The 25570-nt window shown below is 31.9% G+C and overlaps 3 protein-coding genes and 1 long non-coding RNA gene across 7 annotated transcripts in view; 2 read left to right on the forward strand and 2 right to left on the reverse strand.

Annotated features, from left to right (window-relative positions):
* The window catches only part of LOC140664537 (uncharacterized), a 63064-nt gene that overhangs the window by 17681 nt on the left and 19813 nt on the right, over positions 1 to 25570 (forward strand). The window lies entirely within an intron of this gene.
* LOC140664451 (uncharacterized) lies at positions 42 to 4513 on the reverse strand. Its single transcript, XM_072889573.1, has 5 exons — positions 4236 to 4513; positions 3955 to 4157; positions 3777 to 3860; positions 3391 to 3717; positions 42 to 109 (listed from the first exon to the last, which is right to left on the reverse strand). Exons 1-5 carry the CDS (start codon positions 4346 to 4348, stop codon positions 42 to 44), a joined length of 795 nt encoding a protein of 264 aa, XP_072745674.1. The 5' UTR covers positions 4349 to 4513.
* Positions 19969 to 24652, forward strand: LOC140664538 (uncharacterized). 2 transcript variants are annotated; one of them, XM_072889713.1, is made up of 2 exons: positions 19969 to 20168; positions 23277 to 24652. In XM_072889713.1, exon 2 carries the CDS (start codon positions 23827 to 23829, stop codon positions 24448 to 24450), a length of 624 nt encoding a protein of 207 aa, XP_072745814.1. In that variant the 5' UTR covers positions 19969 to 20168; positions 23277 to 23826; the 3' UTR covers positions 24451 to 24652. The 2 variants fall into 2 exon arrangements, with proteins under 2 accessions (XP_072745814.1, XP_072745815.1); XM_072889714.1 differs by lacking the exon at positions 19969 to 20168 and having other exon boundaries at positions 23159 to 23326; positions 23939 to 24652.
* Positions 21682 to 22681, reverse strand: LOC140664539 (uncharacterized). The gene is made up of 3 exons (XR_012046467.1): positions 22584 to 22681; positions 21871 to 21929; positions 21682 to 21784 (listed from the first exon to the last, which is right to left on the reverse strand). It is a non-coding gene; the product is annotated as an uncharacterized lncRNA (long non-coding RNA).

The raw sequence follows: 25570 nt of genomic DNA on the forward strand, positions 1-25570 counted from the left end.
TATCCCAATAATTTTCAAAGGATGAAAGTGAAATATGCCGCTCAAGTCTTAAGTTTTTCTGTAGCTTCTGCTATTAATTCAATGATTTCACTTGGACAGTTGCCGGCATCTGTTAAAAATACATCAAAATATATTGAAAAATTAGATGCTGCTTTTGATATTTTCAATTCATCGTCTGTTAAAGGAAAGAAACCAAGCAGAAATGCGTTCGTAGCCTCAGAAAAACAAGTGGAATTATTAAAATCATTAAAAACATACTTCTGCAGCCTTGCAGTTTTCACATATGATGGCAAAGATATTACAAAAAAAGTTAATGTATTTAGATACTGGAATCAAAACATAAATAGTTTAAATCAAATGTGGGAATACTTAAAGGAGATTCGTTCAGAATTTAAATTTTTATTAACAAGGCGTAAGAATTTATTTTTATTATCAGTTATTATTTATTTTCTTTAGTTATTTATTTTATTATCAGTTAGTTTATTTTATAACTTTATATGGCGTATTTTAAATTATTTAACATTTATTAATATACAATTCTAATTAGTTATTATAATTTAATTATAATTAAATTAATCTTGTTATTTAATATATAATTATATGTTAAAGATAAATGAAAAATGTATAATTTTTATTTGATAAATATATTATTGAAAATGTCAATAAAAAGTGTTTCATCTTATATATATTAATTAATATTGTTTTTAGGTAACTGTTCCTGCCAAAATATTTAATACGATCTTGTTATTTATGAAGAACATAATTATTTTACTATATAATAACAAGACAAAAATAAATTAATATTTTCCATGGAACTAAGTACATCAGATTAAAAACAATATGACAAAATAAAATAAGTTTTATTCATTTCCAAAGAGGATAACAAAAAAAATTAAATCATTGATCAAAAATTTATATTATAAATTAACACACTATACACTTATATTTATTATATACTTATATGTATACACTTATCTTTATTTGTAAATAATAAAAAATAAATAATCAAATGTACATCATTGTTTAGATAAATAAACTATATTCTTGTATAAATAAAATAAAAATTATAAAATTATGTTACCTGTTTATTATGAATAAAAATAATATATAATACATTATAATAAAATATATATATTTAATATTATTATTTATTAATTTCCTTTCTTACTTATTTTTATATGATTATTTGCGTCATTTTAATAGTATATTTGCAAATTTGCAATATTTATTTAAGAAAATATGAATTGCGATTACTTCAATAATATAAAATTAGTTGAATTAAATATTATATTTTTTTTATGTTAAACATTAGCGCGCTAAAATTTAAATTGTGAAAAAGAAAGACAACTAATTTTATATTATTGAAGTAATCGCAATTCATATTTTCTTAAATAAATATTGCAAATTTGCAAATATACTATTAAAATGACGCAAATAATCATATAAAAATAAGTAAGAAAGGAAATTAATAAATAATAATATTAAATATATATATTTTATTATAATGTATTATATATTATTTTTATTCATAATAAACAGGTAACATAATTTTATAATTTTTATTTTATTTATACAAGAATATAGTTTATTTATCTAAACAATGATGTACATTTGATTATTTATTTTTTATTATTTACAAATAAAGATAAGTGTATATATATAAGTATATAATAAATATAAGTGTATAGTGTGTTAATTTATAATATAAATTTTTGATCAATGATTTAATTTTTTTTGTTATCCTCTTTGGAAATGAATAAAACTTATTTTATTTTGTCATATTGTTTTTAATCTGATGTACTTAGTTCCATGGAAAATATTAATTTATTTTTGTCTTGTTATTATATAGTAAAATAATTATGTTCTTCATAAATAACAAGATCGTATTAAATATTTTGGCAGGAACAGTTACCTAAAAACAATATTAATTAATATATATAAGATGAAACACTTTTTATTGACATTTTCAATAATATATTTATCAAATAAAAATTATACATTTTTCATTTATCTTTAACATATAATTATATATTAAATAACAAGATTAATTTAATTATAATTAAATTATAATAACTAATTAGAATTGTATATTAATAAATGTTAAATAATTTAAAATACGCCATATAAAGTTATAAAATAAACTAACTGATAATAAAATAAATAACTAAAGAAAATAAATAATAACTGATAATAAAAATAAATTCTTACGCCTTGTTAATAAAAATTTAAATTCTGAACGAATCTCCTTTAAGTATTCCCACATTTGATTTAAACTATTTATGTTTTGATTCCAGTATCTAAATACATTAACTTTTTTTGTAATATCTTTGCCATCATATGTGAAAACTGCAAGGCTGCAGAAGTATGTTTTTAATGATTTTAATAATTCCACTTGTTTTTCTGAGGCTACGAACGCATTTCTGCTTGGTTTCTTTCCTTTAACAGACGATGAATTGAAAATATCAAAAGCAGCATCTAATTTTTCAATATATTTTGATGTATTTTTAACAGATGCCGGCAACTGTCCAAGTGAAATCATTGAATTAATAGCAGAAACTACAGAAAAACTTAAGACTTGAGCGGCATATTTCACTTTCATCCTTTGAAAATTATTGGGATAAATGTGTGTGTCCTGAACCAATTTAGGTACTAATCTGTTTATGTTTTTTGTATCTATTTCAAATAATTTTTCTATATATTTCCACGATATAATTTTATCTCCTGACTTAATAACATTATTTAATAAATTATTTTTAGCTGTTTTAATAAGATGTGGTGTATCAAAGAAGTAAAATATTTTTTGCTTATTTACAATGTAGTAAGGAGTTTCTTCAGTCACATCTAATTTTTTAGCTGCCTTTTGATAATCTGTTCCCATATCTGTGACTTCCGCAATAACTCTTAAATTTATATTTTGAAGCCTCATAACACATTCAATAGTAATATTTCGTAACTCATCAGCATCCATACTTGAATTAAGAAAAAAATAACCAAGTGGTTGCTTAAATTTATTTGTCAGACCTCTAACCATGATTATCGCTGCATTACATGCAGGTAAGAAACTTTTAGTATAACCTGTATCATGAAATCCAATTACCATATCTCTATTAATTATATAAAATAAACTTGCTTTTAATGACATTGTATCAATACTAATACAACAATACTTATCTAATAAATCTAAATTTTCAGTTTTAATCTTAAGTCTTTCAAATACAATATTATGTAAAATTGGAGAAATTATAAGTCCTTGTATTGTGCGTTCAAGTGTTCTTTTTGATGGTAAAATGAAAATATTACTTAATAATCTATGCTTTGGGCCCTTTAAAATATAAATTTAAACAAAACATTTTAAATTGTTTTGTATATCTATTACCATTTTTTTGTTACTCAGATTATCTGCTTGATCTTTCATAAAATCAGCTATCGGTTTTAGATAAAACTTGTAAAGAAGTTTTTGGAAATCGTTGAAAGTGATGTCATCTATAGACTTTTCTTCTTTATTATATTTCAATATTGCGCGTTTTGCTCTTTTTTCTGCAGCATCACATTTTCTTCTGAGAGCTATTTTCCTTGGAGTAGAATTTGATAATTTTAATTCCGTCTGAGTAACTTTATCATTTTTAGATGTTTGATGATCATTATTTGACGGATTAATATTTTCAGTTGAATTTGTGCTTACATCAATATTTAAAATTAGAAATAAAAATAAAATATCTTCAAAAGAAATCTAACAAAATCCAGATTAATCAATTTTTTTTATAAATATTCTACACCTGTCAAATTGTCAGTTGTCGAACTCATGGCCACTACATTTGCTTCTATATTTTTCGTAGATTTGTTATCTGTTGAAGTTTCTACTACGTATAAAATATTATTAAAATTTAGTATGTAGTAATAATATATTGAATAATCAAGAAACAAACATAAATATAATAATAGAAAATTATTTACTATTGATTTCATTCTGTGTAGTAGCTTCTTCATTAGTAATATTAATAATTACATTTGGAATTGCATGTAGCTGAAGCCGATTTCTTAAATCATTTAAGAACATATGAGAAGCAAAATGTTTTGAACAAACTCTATAATTATTGTATAGCTTTTTTGGTGAGATATCTTTCTTTATACCACATGCTTGTAACCACAATTTTGCTCTAAAATTTTAAATATTACTATAATTTTAGAAACAATAACATATATGTACGTATAGGAAATTATCAAACAATCAATACCTTTCTGGATTAGGTGGAAAACGAAAAAAGCTTAAATGCTGATGATTTATTCCCGAGTTCTCATTACACTCACTCATTGCACATATGAAACCACTAATAATTACACGTTTCATTTTATATATTACTCTTACAACTCTCAGTGTTAGAGATAGAGAGATTCGAGCAATTCAGCTTGATAATAAAATCAAGTAAAATCATCGGCTCGCGCTTATCGCCGTCTCGACGCCATTTTGTCGGTAGTAATGCAACGCATGCGCTGTAGTATTTCTCAGACGCTATTTTCACTAAGTGACGTTACTGGTTATACTGTGGCTCGGAGGTGATAGAAAACCCGAAAACAAGAAACAACGTTAGTATGAACATATATCCGAAAATGCGTTATTGGTATGAACATAGGTCTGGAAATGCGAGTTTTGTTTTGATTTCAAATCTTTTTGTCAAAATTGAAAGAAGAGATTGTTTTTATGAATTTTATAACATAATTAAAGTCAAATAAAAGTTGTAGGCTGTTTTAACACTATCTAGAATGCACCACGTGGAGTTTATTTAGCATTCCCTTGATTTGTGTGCGTGCGTGCGTGCGTGTGCGTGCGTGCATGTGTGCGTGCGTGTGTGTGTGTGTGTGTGTGCACGTGTGTAATAATATTATGAGATGTTCTATATGTAGATGTTTAAAATAATCTGTAAGAATGCAGTGTAAGGATTTAATGAGGAAAGATGATAGGATTATTACTTTTCCAGAAGAATAGATATTTATTCGCCTTGATAGGCCACGTGTGGATACATAAGGATAGATAAATTTTGTCAGGATAAAAATCACCGAGATAGTTTTAATTAATGTTTTAATCTCACTGAATTTATTATAATTATATGGTAGCGATAATTAAGAAAACCACCAACTCCGATACAGTTCACAAAAACGGTTCGATAAAGATATACTGGTAAAAGATGCTTGGATCGCTCGCCGACGGAAAAGAGAGCTCACAATAAAAATGTCTCCTCTTTTATATCGATCCTTGCTCCGAAATCACATCATCGCCGGAATCCTGCGCGCGCCTCATCCCTCGACGCGCAGACGTCGATTAATATAACGGGTGTACAATTATTTCATCTTACAGTTCGGCCGCTCTGACATCTCATTCGTCTCGAATGTTACAGTGAGATATAAATACTATATATATATATATATATATATATATACATACATTAAAGTTTCGCTTATTACATTTTTGTTTAAATAATATTTACAGTATATATATACATTAAAGTTTTGATTATTACATTTTTTTTAAAGATATAAATAATTGTTTATGTTACAATATAGTCATATACATAAAATATTTTTATAAGTCAATGTCATTTAGGTAGAGACAAATTTCTGTTTCGTTTTTTTTTAAACAAACATGTCAAAAAAGTACCAAATACATAGAATATTAAATAAAAGCGCTTAAGTATTAGAATGATCGATAATCGGTTTAACCCATGGTTTAATTCTATCTGGTGACAAGATAGTGTTATACGGTTTCGCAGATATATTATGCCCAGGAATATCCTGCACAACTTAACGATTTTTATCTAAGACCTTTGCTACTCGGTAAGGTCCTTTATATACCGGTTTTAATTTCTGATTTTCGCCTCGTTTTCCGTTTTCGCCGGGTGAGATAGCAGTCAACGTCGCCGGTCCCAAGCCCGGATAAAGGAGGAGGGTTTGCAGGCGAGGCTAGCGACCTGCTTGCAGTAAAAAGACCCAGTGTTCATAGAACCAAAGGTGTAGCCTCGGATGGGACGGATTGTGAGGGTAACGACAAGGCAGGTCTAAAGAATAAATGAATACGAAAACTAAAACAAACCAGAATTGCAACATGGAATATAACATCATTTAACAACAAAGATTTAGAGATAATAATCGAACTGAAGAAACACAAAATCGACATATGCTCCCTAGCGGAAACAAAAAAAAAAGGAAAGGGAAACATCAAATTGGATGATTACATCTTGATATACAGTAGAAAGGATAAAAACAAGAGAGCAACCTCAGGAGTTGGCCTGTTAATACACGATAAACTCGAAAGCAACATAAGGGACATAACATACTTCAATGATAGGATACTACAAACAACACTCCAATTATGTAAGGCAAGGATAACACATGTCATAAGCGTCTATACCCCGGACATTAACAAGCCGCAAAAAGAGAGAGATAAATTTTACGACGATCTGCAGTCGATACTGGACAGCATATCTAGATAAGATGAAGTCATGATCTTGGGCAATTTTAACGCAAGGGTTGACAACGAAGTGCTGGGAGGCATCAAGAATCAATGAAGACACGATCAATGATAACGGGGAACAACTGATACACTTATGCGCACAAAACGAACTACGTATAAATAATACCTACTATCCACATAAACCACAACACAAGTACACGTTCGAAAACACCAGAGGACACAAGTCGATAATAGACTACATTATCACGAACAGAAATGTACACCCTTCAAGGATAGTGGATGTGAGAACCTTGAATTCTGCGAACACTGGAACAGATCACAATTTAATATTAATGAAGATGAGAGGGACTATACAGAGAGGAAAAAAGATCAAACAGGTAACGATCGAGAAACTTAGAATCCCTTTCTGATGATTTGACAAAATACCTCTATCAATAAAGGTTAAAACAAAAAATAGACGGGGACAAAATTCAAAAAGAGGATGATGTGCAGACAGCATGGAAAAAGCTCCGCCTAAATATAATAGGAGCTGCAGAAGAAGCATTGGGAAAAAGGAGGATTAACAAAAGTAGTAAACGAAGAACAAAACCGTGGTTCAAAAAAGAGATAAAAGCGCTATCAGCCGAGAAAAGAAAATCCTATATCCAATACAGAAGTGGTACCATCGATTATGACAGTTATAAAATAACAAGAAACAGAGTGAATGAGGAAATAAGGGGAATAAAACATCAGTTCTGGGAAAAGTTTTCAACGGATATGGAGCACGATCTATACGGGGGTCAGAAGAAAATATGGAATACATTGCGGAACCATAGGAGAGCTGTTAATGAATACGTACAGATTACCACGATAACAATGGAAGAGTGGGAAGAGTATTTTCGGAACCTGTGCAGCAATATGCAACTAACATCACAACAGACGATAGGTGCGTCGAATGCGGTATACATTCCACTAGACAGCTGGCAGATCTCCAAGGACAGCATAGAAACGGCAATGCAGAAATTGAAGAATCGGAAATTTCCTGGGTCCGATAACATCGCAAATGAGTTGCTAAAGTATGACGGAAGTGCGCTGCTGGAGGAACTATAGAATTCAGTAAAATTCTAACCCGGAAAGAAATACCTCAGGATTGGAAGGAGAGTATAACCATTCCCATATTCAAAAAAGGGGAAAAGACTAATCCAAAAAATTACAGAGGGATTAGCCTCCTCAGCACAACAGCGAAGTTGCTGACTAAAATAATATCGGATGAAATAGAGAAGACTAGGTTTGCAGAGGAACAGCAAGGATTTAGAAGGAATAGGTTCACAACAGACGCTATATTTATATTACAGCAGATAATAGAAAAGGTCATTGAATATAACAAAAGTGCTTATATGTGCTTTGTAGATCTTACGCAGGCCTTTGATAGAGTAAGGCTCAACGACGTGCTGGACCTGCTAAAGAAGCGGAAATTAAGCTCGAATATAATATAGCAATTATCGAACAGCTCAACACGGGCAATAACACATACATAAAGACGGGCAATAAAATGACGAACAAGATCCCTGTGGCAGTAGGTATAAGGCAAGGAGATAGCCTCAGTCCGATCCTGTTCAGTACCATCATGGACGAAATCGTCGAGGAGGTCAAAACAGCTGGCAGGGGGTATTCAATGGAAAGAAGTGAGATCAAAATAGTTTGCTATGCTGATGACGCTGTGATAATATCGGAAGATGAAGACAACCTACAAAAACTCTTATATAAATTTGAGAAGGCAGCAGAAAGACTAAATATGAGCATTTTTATAGAAAAAACAAAATCTCTCACAATATCTAGAAAACCAAGGAGATGTAAATTAGCTGCATATAACAGAAGCGTGGAACAAGTCATGGCGTTCGATTATCTGGGAGCTACAATCACTAGCAATAAAGACTTCAAAGGTGAAGTAAGAGCGCAGACAACTAAGGCTGCAATTGTCTCGGGACTCCTGCGGGTTCTGATCTAGAGAAATAAGCATATGAGCATCAATAGTAAAGTGCAAATATACAAAACGTGTATAAGACCGATTATGACATATGCTATTGAGACGCGAGGGGAAACAAGAATAACGAAGTGTTTGTTACGGACAATAGAGATGAAGATGACTTTAAGACAGATAATAGGCTGCACCCTGAGAGACAGAGTCAGGAATGATGATATAAGACAAAAGTGCAACATACAAGATGTGGTAAGGTGAGCAAGGAGCCGAAGAAGAGCATGGAGGGATCATGTTGACAGAATGGCTGAAAACAGGCTGGCTAGAATAGCAAAGGAGGGAAAGCCAAACACCACGAGACCTCCAGGAAGACCGCCGACACGATGGCACGAGTCTTGGACATCGACGTCGCAGAACTGACGAGGCACGAGATTGGGGTATTACAGGACAAAGTCCTAAATTAAGAAGAAAAAGAAGCCTCGTTTTCTCTGATTGTCTCTCACTAACACGAAGTCATTCTCTTTGTATTTCGTGAGCTTTTTGTGTCTAGCGTCATACAGCTGCTTATTGTAATTTTGCACCTGTTGTGTCGCTAACTTCACAACTTCGCGTAATTTGTCGCGTTCCGTGTCTAAATTCGTTTCAATTTGCGCAAACATTTTGATTGCCTCCGAGAGTGAAGAATCAAAATGATTTCTTTGATGGTAACCGAAAAGAAGTTTAGACGGCGATGTTTTTATCAAACTATAGTAGATGTTATTTATTATGTATAACGCTTTATCGAGATGACTTTTCCAATCTCGCGGGTCAATTATCAATTTACTGAGCATTGCTTTCAAAAATCTGTTTACGCGTTCAACCATGCCATTAGCCCAAGGGGCCGCGACCGCTACTTTATTATGAACAATGTTATTTCCAGTAACGAATTTTTCGAAATCTAGAGATGTGAACGCGGTACCTCTATTCGATACGATATTTTCGGGTGTACCAAATATATTGAATATAAATTTTAAATTTTCACAGACCTCTCTCGTTGATGTCGTTTTAGTTGGAAAAAGCCACGTAAATCTCGTATATACATCCATCACTACCAATATGAATTCAAAACCATCTTGCGTTTCCGGGTTCGCTGACCAATGCGACGACTTCGGTAGACTCCTGGGCCGGCTGCACCGCCGATACCGCTACCGCCGCTGGTTGGGATGATATCGGGAACTTCCTTCCTTTCAATTTAGAGCAGCTGAACCGATAATGCCCCGGCTCCTTGCAGTACACGCAGGCGAATCTCCGCTTCCGGCAGTTTTTTGCTCATGTCGATGACTCATGTTTCCGCAACTTTCACACCGTTGGTCCTTCGTGTGGTCCTTCGTGTTCGTCCTTCCTCCATTAGGCCGTCGTCCATCAGTTTCAGACGACATCGCAGAGATTCGGTGCATTTCGTCTAGAAACTGATCAACTGTTTCAACTCGCAGGGCAGTAGCTATAGCCCTCAGCGATTGACTTCCGATCCCAGAGATCAACATTTGGATGGAATCTCTCTGCGACAGCTCGAGGCTGTACATCAAAGCCAATCGGTCCATTGCATAGGTCTGGAATGTTTCCTTGTGTGCATTCTATTTTCTGGCTTCTATTTTTTGTATCGCAACGTGGAACAGAACTGCCCTATCAAATCTTTTGATAAAGGCGTCACGGAAACCTTCCCATGACTCCAACATTGGGCCAGTTCCATGGTCAAATCAGCGTCTCGCCATTCCGCCCAATTTACTTGTTGCGGCGAGGAGCGTAACGTTTCTGGTACCTGATGTATGCGAGATACTCGGTCGACACGCTGGACCCATAATCTAACATTATCTTCTTCAGATCCATTAAACTCCGGTATTTGAGACGCTAATAGGTTAACGACATGCACCGGTGACGTTGCAAGCGATGAGTGACTGAGTGCCGGTGAGGCCCTTGGTATTTCCACCTCCTGGTTCGTCTGTCCTGCTCGTACGGATACCGGATTTCTTTCGTGGGTAGAACCCGATCCGTTTAGGTGTAATTTATTTAATATTTTAATAATTGAGCCATATTTTGGAAGACCTGCTGTTGCTGTCGCATTTGCGAAGTAGTATTTGTAGAAGTCGTCAATTTATCCAGGGCAGACGTCATCCGACGGGTGGCATCATCTTCACCTGCCGTCGAATAGCGAGTCTCCCGTGTCGATGCTCCGGAAAGATTCTCTTTTTGAAAATCCGCCGCCGGGCTATTCTTCTCAAAATGTGTCATTAATGAATCAATCATGCGTGCTCAATCATTAATAATATTTAATTGGTATCGAGCCGCTTCCTCTTTCAGCTGCTCCAGCGATATTCCATCCAAAATTGCTCGTTGCATTTTCACAAGATTTTCTTCTCTTGAGAGCACTAACAAATATTATCGATCTCTACAATCGATCGGCACAGATCCCACTTTTGAATTTAATAATTCTGTAAGGATTTAATGAGGAAAGATGATAGGATTATCACTTTTCCAGAAGGATAGATATTTATACGCCTTGATAGGCCACGTGTGGATACACAAGGATAGATAAATTTTGTCAGGATAAAAATCACCGAGATAGTTTTAATTAATGTTTTAATCTCACTGAATTTATTATAATTATACGGCAGCGATAATTAAGAAAACCACCAACTCCCATACAGTTCACAAAAACGGTTCGAGAAAGATATACTAGTAAAAGATGCTTGGATCGCTCGCCGACGGAAAAGAGAGCTCACAATAAAAATGTCTCCTCTTTTATATCGCTCCGAAATCACGCCACCGACGGAATCCTGCGCACGCCTCATCCCTCGACGCGTAGACGTCTATTAATATAACAGGTGTATAATTATTTCATCTTACAGCAGGCTTTAAATCTTTCTTCAGAAGCCCTAAATTCTTTGAAATATTTCTGGATTTTGTTTAATATTAATATTTAAATCCATTAGTTATTTTTTGCCGTTTATTGATGTTATTAACTGATCGTTCATAAATTAAGGATTTGAAATGACCTCAAAGATAAAAATCGCACGGACTGAAGTTGGCTGACTTAACAAATCTTCCACGACTCATCTATTCTATTGCTCGAATTTGTGTCCCAATTCTTGTTGCAATTTGATTATGATGTGCAGGTGCATTATCGTGCATAAATCACATATTACGTCAAATACTCAAAGATGCATTTTCAAAGAAGTTGAGCTAATTCATTTCTAAGAAATTCAATGTAAATTTGGCTTCCATTTAATCTGTCTTCAAAGAAATATGGTCCAACAAGTGTATTATTAATGATTTCTTCCTAAACCAAACAACTACATTGTTGTTGATGTTTTTTTTTTAAACAATTGGAGGAGGGTTTCCTTTTATCCATTAATGTGTATTATGAAATTCATAATGTCATTTTTATCAATCAAATGCTGCCTCATCTATAAACATAATTATCTCGCTAAAAGTAGGCATTCTGTCTAATTAAGCCATGAATTTCATTTAATCAAAAATTGAATTTGATTATCAACTATAATCGTTTCAGTTAGCTCTTGAATACATTGTACATGGTAGAACTACATGGAGTTTCTGTTAAGAGATCTTCATATTGTAGATGTTAACAGGCGTAATATTCCTGAGACTAGTAAAAAAAGAATCAACTATGCATAAACTATGAAATATCTCCTAAAATATTTATTTTTTATTATCTTATTATTACTATTATTATTATTAAAGCTCTACAGTCTGAATCGAGTTTTAGCCTACATTATTACATCCTTTTATTCTGAGGGTGTAGTAATGCTTTCTTGAAAAGGTTTGTTCCGTTAGGTAAGTTGTTGGTTCTATGATAATTATGGTAACTATGATGATCCTTCTACATCTGCAGTGTGTCTTTCTGCAGCTATTATGGGATCTATGGTTTTAATGCCGGTTCCAAACGGTCTAAATTAGACGGATTTGCGTGATATTCTCGGTGATTTTGCCATTGTTTTTTGAAAGATGGCAATCGAATAAATTCGAAGTTTCTTATCAGATTTGGAAACCTGGTTTCTTCAGTACAGAGAGCAGCCACACAACTCATTGTGTCATGATCGCACACTTTTATTATCTCATTTTAATATTTCTATGCATAGAACAATGAAAAGAATCAACTGGTATAAAAAACTTATAGTTATCTTAAAGAAAAAATCTCGTTGCAAATTTAAATTTTTTTTGAAGACAACTATTATATGTATTTTCCATAAATATTGACATTAACGAATCCAGATCAATGACTCAATGATTTTGTCCTTAACATATGTTATCAAAGTCATTGTGCTGAGTAAATTCAAGTAACGCTGAATAACATTCAAAAGGTTTTAGCCGTCGCTCGTTTATTAAAGAGTTATAAACAAAAGTTAACTAAATATAACATAAGTTTAAAATACTATAATACATCTCAAAATACTACATATTATATATATATATATATATATATATATATATATATATATACAGGGCCGTTTCAAGGGCTTGTTGCGCCCGGCGCAAAGTGTCCCGCCGCCGCCCTTTTATAATTGACAGCAAAAGCGTTTTTCAAAAATAAAATAATGTAGAGCAAAATTTTAATTGTTATTTTATTTATTAGGGAGCGAACATTAAATATTAATATATAATATATTAATACAAAAACAGTTATAAAATGTTTATATACCTTAAAAAACATTGCACTAATTGAACTTAAATTGATATATTAATACAAAAACAATTTTAAAATTGGAATGCCTTAATAAACATTGCACTAATTGTACTTATTGTTAAATTAATACAAATATATATATATAATTTTAAAAAATATAAATACATATAAAGCTCTATATAAAACGCGCACGTCTTGCTTTTACTTTAGCAAATTCTTTGATAAGCTTTGATGTTTCTAATTTGTTCGCGATTTCATGTTCGATCGAAGTTGTTGCTAAATTCGTTAACCTTTCTTGAGACATAGTCGAACGCCAATAATTTTTTATTAATTTAAGTTTTGAAAACGATCGTTCACTTGAAGCTACAGTGACTGGCAAAGTTAACAATATTCGTAAACTTACGTAAAGATTTGAAAACACTTGTGGCAAATTATTTTTCAATAAATAATTTAGCATTGCATTTGAATTCATATCGGACGTAAGCATTTGTTTCAAGATACAAATTTCATCATATAACTCGACGCCATCGATATCGCTTTCTGTTCTAGTTTCGTTTTTGTTTGATAGTTTTGCTTGTAGATTTATACACTGCTTCAAAATGTATTCCTTATTCATTTTTTTAAGAGACGAACTATGGCGCAAAAAATCAAAAGTTTCGTTGTGTTGTTTCAACAACTCGAAACGTTCGTTTAAAGAGCTTATTGTTGTGTCTAAAATACAAAAATAAAAATTTATTTTAAAGTTACTTTTAGGGTTTGTAATTGTTTCATCTCTGTGTTCATAATTGAACTGTTTTGTTTTCTTCTTCGGATGTATTCTTATTGGATTTGGGAAGTCTTCATCAGCTTCAATAATTTGAGCCAATTCTTTAGCACGCGTAACAAAGTCTTCAAATTCTTCATCAGATCGTTTATCTGTTAAAGTGGTTACAAGATCTTTCAGAATTTCTGCTGATGAAGAAATATTTATTTCGGGATCTTGAAGCATTTTACTGATAATATTTACTTTTGAAAGAATCTCGTACCATATGACGGTTGAGCACACGAATTTAAAACTGCAAAGTTTTTGTGCTAAACACTATGCTTCATGACGAATTTGGATATTCATTTCACTGTTCGTCAGTTTTATTAAAGCGTCATATATCTCGCCTAACTCATATCGTAATGGCTATATGGCTTCGATTCTGCTTTCCCATCTTGTCTCTGAGACTAACTTCAGCGTCAATTTTGTTAAGTGCTGTTTTAAAACATCCCATCTTAGTCGAGCCTGAGAAAAAATTATAAAGTGCTTGAACTGTACTGAAAAAATTCACGGTTTCGAGATTTACTTTAGCTGCATCACTAACAACTAGATTTAAGCTATGAGCAGCGCAAGGAATGGAAAATGCCCGGGGATTTATGTCTAGAACTTTTTTTTGTACACCACGATATTTTTCACGCATATTTGCGCCGTTATCATAACTTTGAGCACGTAAATCTTGAATGTTCAAATTATTATCTTCAAGAATTTTAAGAAGAAATGTTGTTAAACCTTTTCCGGTGGAATCGTTAATAGGATAAAATCCAAGGAAGTGTTCGTTATAGTCGCACGTTCTTGTGTCCACGTTTAGAACTATGAAGCGAATTATCACGGTAATTTGTTCTAACGTCTGGCGTGCAATCGAGAATCACAGAAAAATACTTTGCCTGTCTCACGTTATCCACTATTGTCGATCGTATTTTATCTGCAACGAGAGAAATTATTTCGTTCTGGATGATATTACCTAAATACGTAGGCATAATTTCGTTGTTTTCTCTCCGCTGTATTCTGAGAATATGTTCTGACATTACCGGATCGAACTGGGAGATCATTTCTATAGCTTTCAAGAAATTGCTATTATCCGGTTCAAACAGTTTATTCGAAGATCTACGCTAAATTCTGTTTAGCTAGGAATTTCACGACTAGTAAGATACGTTCAATTACAGAGTACCAATGTTTTTGTTCTGTCTGAAGTATACGCTGTTCATGTTGATCTATTGTTCTCTCCGTTTTGAACGCTACGGTCAGATCAGTCCACTTTTTGAAATTTTGTACGAAATTTATTATCCGCACGTGAAGGAGATAAGTTTATAAAATTATTTTAATAACAATAAATTACTGCATAACAATAACTTAACAATAAATTAAATACATAAATTATTAATATTTCAATATCCATAATTAAATTAAGCGTGGGAACATTTTCAATATGCGACGTGTTTAAGCGCGCGAAGTTTTGTCATACTAATTGGTCAACTTCAAACTCTTACTATTTGAAAACTATTATAGCCTCGACATTTTGGTATTAGGATTTTCATCTTCAAATAACCTCAGGAATCCACTATTAACAGATGATACGGTAAGGGATATCTTGTATACACACATACACATTTCTTTCAAAATAATCAAATTAGTTCCAATTGTGTACAATCATTTAATTAACTTTTACATAAAATCCTATTCTTATGCACTAGAAGTAGAAATGATATCACACATATTTCAAATTTCAAATAGAGTCAAAATGAATAGAGTCAAAATATCGCCAGACAATATGGCCGATATATCTCCCGTCCCGTCAATGTCAGTTCTCTTGCCTAAAAATTGACTTTACGTTCTGTTCAGATATATATACGTCAATGGAAAAAAAAACCAAGCTCAAAAAATATTATAAATGGTTCTGTGACAGCATAATTCTTTAGAGCATACATATGTTCCTGAGTTGATATGTTAACAGCTTATATATACATGTATATATAACTGTTAATATATCAATTGTAATGAACAATAACTTATTCAAAATTATATTATATTGGAATACAACTATATAAAAATTAATAATAAATATTTATATACACAATTAAACATATAAAGTGATTTTAATTAAATGTTTATTCATGTTAACTTATAACATAGTAAACATAGTGTCTGTCAATTTCAACGCATGCGTACAGAAAACGAATAGAAATCTATACTTTTCTCTCTCACACAAATCTTGGATACACTTTCGATATATGAGAAACAAATTCCTTTTCCAGCTATATATGCTCTAAGCATAATTCAAATTTGAATCAGTGCTATATAAAAGAAGAAAAAAGAGGTGTATGCGTTAGCGCTTGTGCGTATGCTACTGAGCCCCAAATTTGGAATCTATGGATATATACACAAAATTAAGATATATTTGCAATACCAACGAATCGTGTTTACATAAACGTTGCAAATGCGTCTTAGGGAATAAAATCGTTTTATATGTGTATGTGAGTCTGAAAGTAAAGCCTATCACACAATGCCAGGCAATAGGAAATAAGAATAGGAAATAGCACAGGTAAGAAAGAGAGAAAAAGATCATCTATTTCTTTCTTAGGCTTTACAGAATTAAGAAAGAGAGAAAATGTCATAAATTCTGGTTACGCTTATCATAGCTCAGGATTGACTGCAGCAATCTTGTTCGAACTATTGACAATCATAATCGAAAGCTTTCATTCACATTGTATGAGAAGTGTCGCTAGATTACAGCTTTAATTTCTGATATATTTTAATCGAAAATTTATTATACATAAAATTCTAGAATAAGCTTCGGTAGCGTCACGACATCTATGCAGTGACTCTCAATGTTCGGAACGTCTAGATTTTTTGTTTTGACGTCACAACGTTACTACGTCGCTTGATCATTTAAAAAACTAGATAAATCTTTACATGACCTTGACACGTGTACATCAAAATCAAATTAATATATTTATCTTTTTTTTCTTACAAACTAAATAATTTTTTTTTTAAACATTTTTGTCTTTAAATTGTATAGAATTTACCAAATCTCTTATAATACCAAATCTCTAATATTTTGAAAAATATGTTTTCAAGAAAGTATTTTGAAAAGTATTTCAAAAGTTATAAGACTTAAAAAGACGTATTTAATGGCAGTATGAGTTTGATCAGAGGTGATGTTATTAAGGTCAGAACGTTGACAAGGTCACCTTGAATTAAAAAAACCTATTTTTAATGTCTATTCTGATAGCTCTATTTTTCAATATACTATAATTTTATTTATTGCTTGGGGTAGCCGTTTCGAAATTATCGAGTTTTTTACGATAAAATATCGGTAAGCCAATTAAACACAAAAGTTTTTGTGCATTATCTAGTTTTAAGCCTATTATTTTGTTTTTTCTACAGATTATAAGCTATGATAACATATGAGAAAATCAACTAATTTTACTTAGAGACTCTCAAGGGAAAGTCTAGAACACGTCCTTCATTTTGCTTCAGAAGTTATTAAACTAACATTTTGGATGAGTTTAAAGTCACTCAAGGAAAACATCTGCTATTTTGTATGAAACTAATAACTTTTATAAAAAATGTTGAAATAATGAAAATTAAATATTAAATATAATAAAATTTTATAAAATTAAAAATTTAATAAAATTTTTATTTTTTAATTAATATATATATATATATATATATATATATATATATATATATATATTATATATATCATTTTTTATTTCACATATGTATGAATAATTAGTCCGAGTCTAATGTTGTTTATCAATGCATACTGCCCATAAAGATCTTTTTGTTGGATCACGAGAAAAACGTTTCATAATAAATCCTTTTTCTGATGTGCTATGACAATCAGGCACACAACAACCTGTTTTCTTGTTTGATTTTATTTTTTAATTAGATTTTATTTACTTTTTATAAAATATCTGATATAATCTTTTCATTCGTATCAAATAATAACCCACACGCACATATAGATTCTGAGAATGTTCTGAAAATATCATAACAGTATATTGCGCGTATATTTTAAGAACATTCGAAATACGTACTACGATATACTGAATATGTACTAAGAATGCTTCTATGTCCTATTTTCCTGCTTCTCAGTACTGAGAATATCCTTAAGTATATCTACAGAATGTCGTAAGTATGTTATTAGTACATATGTGTATATATATATATATATATATATATATATATATATATATATATATATATGTATGACAAAAAGACATCTGAAAAAAGTTTCAAAGATAACGAAAAGATGTCTAAAAAGAAATACTAAAATGACGATAATAAATTGAATGACTTGGTGCTGTCTGAGTCATTAATATATATATATATATATATATATATATATATATATATATATTAATGACTCAGACAGCACCAAGTCATTCAATTTATTATCGTCAATTTAGTATTTCTTTTTAGACATCTTTTCGTTATCTTTGAAACTTTTTTCAGATGTCTTTTTGTCATCTCATTATTAAATATTTAGAAAGGTTTATTAGAAGATTTATATTTATTTCAAATACATATATAAATTATATATATATATTTAAGTTATAAGAAATTTCGATTTTGTGCTTCAAATAGGCAATAAAAAATAAATTACTTCTAATTTAACCGGCCAGTTGCAACTCATACACCGAAACTTCCAGTTACATTACAGGAATGTTGTAACATTGCAAGTTTCAATGTAATATTGCATGGATATTACAGACATACAATTGCCATATTTCATCAAAATGATCCAGCAATGTTGCAGAAACATTCTGCGTAAACCGCGGCGCTGCGTACGCTAAATTTTATAATGTGCGTCGTCTGTTCAGTGTTCAGTGTTCAGTGGCGCACGCATAATATATGTCAACGCGGTATAGCCTAGACAGCACATAATACTAAAAGATGACGAGAGGATGTCTTTTTTAAGTCATCTTTCTGACAAGGCTAAAAGATGTCTAAAAGGATATCTTTTTGCCTACAAAAAAGTCATCTTTTGAAAGATGTCTAAAGATGTTTTAAAAGTCATAATTAATTTTAGTCGACGAAAAGATGTCTTTTTGGTCATCTTTTTAGTCATCTTTTTGACGAGACAAAAAAGATCTATTTTATAATATACGTGTTTCTTTATTTGCCGCTACGTGGCGTGCTCAGACTTAACAATAACTCGTATTCAAGTTTTCATAACATGTAATATATGAAGACTACAAAGAATAACAGGTACTACTAAATATGAAATATAAAGTATAGGAAAGTTGACTTAAAGTCATCTTATGACCCGAATTCAGTCGCTTATAAGCCTATTTATATGTTGACTAAAAGATGACTATTGTAGATATTTTTCAGTCGTCTTTATGGCTTCTTTTAGACATCTTTTTAGTCATTTCTAACGTTTTTTTGACGTCTTAATTATAGGTTATTATTATAGGTTATATTTCATGTTTTGTATCTTTTATTGAGATTATATCAGAAATTAAATTGATAAAAGAAGACAAACTTTATATTTTATATTTAGTAATACCTGTTCTTTGTAGCCTTTATATACATTTTAAGAAAACTTGAATACGAGTTAGTTTAAAATCTGAGCGCCGCGTAGCGGCAAACAAAGGAACACGTATATATTATATACAGGGTGTCCCAGAACAATCTTCCGTCCGTAAAATGACGTATTTTTGACACAATTTTAAGACAATTTTTCCTTTACTAAAATTTGATTTGAAGCGTAGTTTTTGTGTTATAAGCAAAAATAGTTAGCAAATCACACGTCAAGTATAGAAGGTAGGCAGGAGCGGCGCGGCACACCGCGAGCGCGGGCGCAGCTGACCGTCTGACGGGTGATTACCGCCGCATGAGTCGCTAACTATTTTATCTTATAACATAAAATTATGCTTTAAATAAAATTTTGGTAAAGAAGAAAATGTCTTATAATTACGTCAGGAATACGTGTTCCTTAAAATAACGTTAATGACCAAAAGTTGTTCCGAATCGCCGGCCGTCGGACACTGCGATCAGCTGATTGCTACACGCGGTGTGTGTATGGCTGAGTGTGTGCGTAAAAGAAAGGGACAGAGTGAGTGAGAGAAAGAGAGAGAGAGAGAAATAACCGTCTTCGCGACGGCGACGCTCCTTCGATTGTCATCGACATTGTCGTCGACGACTTCAGACCGATCGATATATTGATTTTCCGGCTCAGCTGAGAGACACATCGCGTGTAGCAATCAGCTGATCGCAGCGTCCGACGTTATTTTAAGGAACACTTATTCCTGACGTAATTATAAGACACTTTCTTCTTTACCAAAATTTTATTTAAAGCATAATTTTATGTTATAAGATAAAATAGTTAGCGACTCATGCGGCCCCACACAGCATATGTACATTCTGAGAATGTTCGGAGAATATCGTAAAAGTATATTATGTATATTCTGAGAACGTTCGAAATACATACTGCGATATCCTGAGTATGTACTAAGAATACCACTATCCGAGTTTTCCTGCTTCTCAGTACATACTGAGAATATTTTTCCGTATATACTGAGTATATCTATAGAATGTCTTGAGTATGTTATTAGTATATGGGTCATTCCACGTCAAATCAGCCACCCCCCTGTCCAAAATTGTATTGAAGTAAATCTAACTTTCATGATACCAAAATTTAGCTTAAAGCTTCTAGTTTTTAATGCCATATGGCCTTTTTGTAAAATATCAAGTAATGGCCTTGATTTTGCAGGTCAAATAGAAAATGAGTAATATTTTCTAATTCAAATCTTTACTATTCCTTGCAGATGAAGAACAAAAATCATTTTCAATGTATTTGCAATGTAACTTTATCCACTAAATCCGAATCTAAAGTTAAAAAATAAATATATACAAGGTGTCCCATTTTTACGTATCATTTTTTTAACGATTTTTTCAAAAAGTAAAAGTGCTATTATTTTTAAGGATGCTTTTTTCTCTTCTTAATACAACTTTTTAGACTATAAACATTAATTAGTTTTCGTATTTTGCACAATTACACATTAGTCAATATCAGTTTTTAATGATTTATTACAAAGAAGCTATCTGTGTTTATATAGTATATATAGTATAGTGTTTATATAATATAAAAGTATATATAGTATAGTGTAATGTAACAAAATTACATTGAAAATATATTGAAAATGATTTTTGTCCTTCATCTGCAAGGAATAGTAAAGATTTAAATTAGAAAATATTGCTCATTTTCTATTTGACCCGCAAAATCAAGGACATCACTTGATATTTTTTAAAAAGGCCATACGGTATTAAAAACTAGAAGCTTTAAGCTAAATTTTGGTACCATGAAAGTTAGACTTACTTCAATACAATTTTGGGCAGGGGGTGGCTGATTTGACGTAGAATGACTCATATATATATGATATACTGATAACATACTCAAGACATTCTATGGATATACTTTTATTCTCTAAATTATATACTATATAAATGGATTATATCGATGTTACCGTAAATACTCTATTTCCATTTTTTCGCATATTTATTAGTAAAAGTTTGAATTTTTACTAATAAACACGAAAAAACGTATTTTGAGTGTTTACGGTAATATATATATTAATTAGGTATATATATATATATATATATATATATATATATATATATTTTAACACATTTTTGTTTATATATAAAATATATTTTAATAAAATTTATATATAAAATATATAAATACATACATTATTTTATTTTTTATTTAATATCAACAATCATTAAATTCAGAAACAAATTTAATTTCTTTAATTTGAGTAATATCATCAATTTGTATCTGTTCTGCATTTGTAATGTCCAGGTCCACATATTCTGCCAGCCAATCATGTAAGGTAATGGCAGGTTGGCGCTTCTCTCTTCTGTTTTCTGCACAATGTCACTATGTTAGTCACTACACAATGCAATCAAGAAAAAGCAAATACAGTATGTTTATAAAGATTTGATGTACTCACTTTATACTATGCCTTACTCTCAAGGTATATATGTATAACAAGTCTTCTTTTCCAACTCTCTGTAACATAAAAATTACAAAAAGTAAATATGTATATGTCTTCAATATGTATTTAGTGTCAAAACTATATACTGCGTCTGCTCTCTCTTGATTGGATTGTGTAGTGACTTATTAGCACATTTTTAATATATTACAGTATCAGAACATGTATGGAGAATTTATATTTGCATTGCGTAACACACAAATATAAATGCTCTATATACAATTTATAATATATAATTTATAAAGATAAATTATATATTATAATGTATAATTTATAAAGATTTGATTCTGTACATACTGTAAAATTAAAAAAAAATACATAATATAAAAAGATGACAAACTACATGTATCAAATATAAGTAGAAGTATCTTCATCCACAATTTTGAAAATAATTCGCGTTAAATAAGTATATAGAAATAAAAACTCTGTTTAATCCCTTTACTAATTAAATAATATGCGTCTCGAATTTATTACATTTTTACTTCTATAGAAATTTTATTATAAACGGTATAATTCATGATCGATATAATGGTGTAACCTCAAATTGTGATGCATTTTATCGTGACGAATTTTTTATAAACATGTGAAAATAAATATTAATAAAAATATGTATAAAAATATTTATTTTATGTTTTATAGAAAACATTTTAAAAGAAATAAGGTTTACATACCTAATTAAAACGATGCTGGTTCTAAGTTGTAACACAGTCACTCACGTAACCTAGCGTAACACACTACGGTGCATCAGAAACGCATGAAAAGGCGAGAAACCCTTACGCCACTACTGACAGTATCGGAAATCGGAAGTTACGTTTTTAAAATGATGTTGCTATATTCTCTACGCATCTCAAAAGTAAATTTTGAGAATATACGAGAATATACGAGAAATAATATACTGTAAGAGATATTACAAGTATATTCTGAGAATATACGATTAATAACATAAAAAATGATATACTGTAAGAAATATTTCAAGTATATACTGAGAATATACGAAAAGTAATATACCAAATAAGATATTATAAGGATCTTCTCAGTATATTATATACAATACGTATATTCACAGTATGAGTGTAGAATATTCGAATGATATCATGTGCTGTGTGGGACGGTAAATCACTCGTCGGACGGTCAGTTGCGCCCGCGCTCGCGGTGCGCCGCGTCGCTCCTGTCTGTCTTCGGTACTCGACGTGCAATTTGCTAACTATTTTTGTTTATAACTCAAAAACTACGCTTTAAATCAAATTTTGGTAAAGGAAAAATTGTCTTAAAATCGTGTCAGGAATACGTCATTTTACGGACGGAAGGTTGTTCTGGGACATTTGTATATCCAAAATTGTTGATTTTACTATGTGTATATGTAGATGCAAAAGACGGAAAAAATCACTACCGATAACCAGCAATTGTATTACACGTAGTTAAGATAACGTTGCTATATATCCGTACGTAAAGCTGAATTCATACGACGTATGTTTTTCTGTATGATTTTCTTGTATGCTAGCTTGTATGCTGTACGCTGCTTGATTTATTGTACGGAGCGCTGTATGAAGATGTCAGACGTATAAATAGTATTTTATAGCATATGACATATCAACATGTCAATGTATAATATGGATGGACAGCAACTTTTGTATTTAAATGAAATTTTGCGACGACGAAGAATTTGCTTCCACTTTTTATTGATTTATTAATATTATTATTTATTAATCTTTAGTCCACGACATATTGACATATAGGTTACTAAAATGACATTTGACATATTAACACCTCAACGAAGATTGCGTTGAATTTCCGACACGTTGATTGGTGTATGCAAGGAAGCAAGCATGAAATAATGTACGAAATAATGCACCGGAGCAAACACAGAAATCATACTGGCTAGTCTACCGCGCTCAATGCACTGAGGCGTTTGGCATGTATAGGTGCAAGCACAGCAGCGTACGACTTAGCATACAAGCAATCATACAGAAAAACTTACGTTGTGTGACTCCAGCTTTACGTCCTTTTCTTACGCCCCAATCATCAGGGCCGACGGAAAGGCCGCAAGAGCCCCCGGACGTTCCGGTAGCACCAGCCAGGAGAGTAGGGTTCTCTCTCCTACCCTGGAAATTAGCGAGGATCGAGCTGCCACAAGTCGCACGCACCATACCACCGAGGAGTCTGCTGACGCCTTGGGACATCAGAGTGAGACGGTACACCTCTCCATCATACCTCGGGGAATACCCGACGCTGCTGTCGCCGCTTCCACTATCACTGGAAAGACGCACCAGCACGGACAAAGCCACACAAACCCAGCGGGGTACAACCAACAGAGGAACGCAGAGCACGGTGACCAAGGCGGAGCGAGGCGTGCAGCATAGCAGCAACTGCAGAACAACCTCCACTCAGTATGAGAGCGACTGGGAACCCAGCTACACTTCCAGGGGGACCCAGACCACGTACGAGCCGCCGCAGAAGCCGAAGACAGACGAGAACAATAACAACCCAAAGCCTTGGGGGCCTATTAGGCTTACGAAAGCACCGCCTCCGATAACGTGAGCGTCGGCGCTAGGCGTGCACGCACGCCCCTACGGCCACATAAACCACTATCTAAATAGCTGTATATATGTAAACTGATACCAGATATCATATGGCGTAGGCTTCACAACGGTCACACCTATTCTCCGCGTGCATCGGACTAAGCGAGGTCCGAAACCACAAACATACAAAACCGCCCACAACATTATTGCCCGCTTTGACTTAATTATGTGAGTTATTTAAATTATGCAAATATTTTAACTCATCTAATTATTGTTTTATTATCAAACATGTATGAATCTTCTGTCTCCAAAATAATAAAATAAGTGTTATATTATATTTAATCATTATTTTATTACCGACAATACAAAAATTTTCTTACTTTCAGCAAGAAAATCTTTGCATTGTCGGTAATTTTTCTGTCACATTAAACCCTCCATAAGGCTGATGGTCTTTAATAGTATCTTTTTGGTGTCCAAATGTTACATTTAGTAATTTCTGAAACAAAATGGCACCATTCAGAAGTTGTACCTTGAGGGTCTCTAATTTTACCAAGATTAATTTTATACTACAAAACTTTTTATTAGTAGAAAATTGGATCTTGTTAAAACTTTTTCATATATTATAGTTTATGACCTGCTGAATAAAAAATGTAATAGGCTTAAGGGAATGCCGTACCGTTCTACCTTACCGATCAAAACTTGTTTCGTTAGACACCAAAATTATTATTTTGGTTGTACAGAATGAAAAATGCTTCTCCATGATGAAAGTACATACGAAGCGAGAACATGTGCAATTTTCAGTTAAAAACGAAAAAAAAAATTACAGTTTTAAATTATTGACTACTAGCGTCATGTCGTAACTATATTTGTTTAATATAAAAGTTTTGCAATTTGCACGTACAAAATGAGATATGTTTCCGCCTGGAAATGCATGAAAGAATATATGTAAACTCTTAGAAATGAATTCGAAGTCTTAATAAAAGAGATTTTCTTGAAAATGTCGCACTTTCAAGAAAATCTCTTTTACTAAGACTTCGAATTCATTTCTAAGAGTTTACATATATTCTTTCATGCATTTCCAGGCGGAAACATATCTCATTTTGTACGTGCAAATTGCAAAACTTTTAAAATAATAATTT

Source organism: Anoplolepis gracilipes, chromosome 4 (assembly GCF_047496725.1).
Source record: "Anoplolepis gracilipes chromosome 4, ASM4749672v1, whole genome shotgun sequence".
Classification (NCBI taxonomy): Eukaryota; Metazoa; Arthropoda; class Insecta; order Hymenoptera; family Formicidae; genus Anoplolepis; species Anoplolepis gracilipes.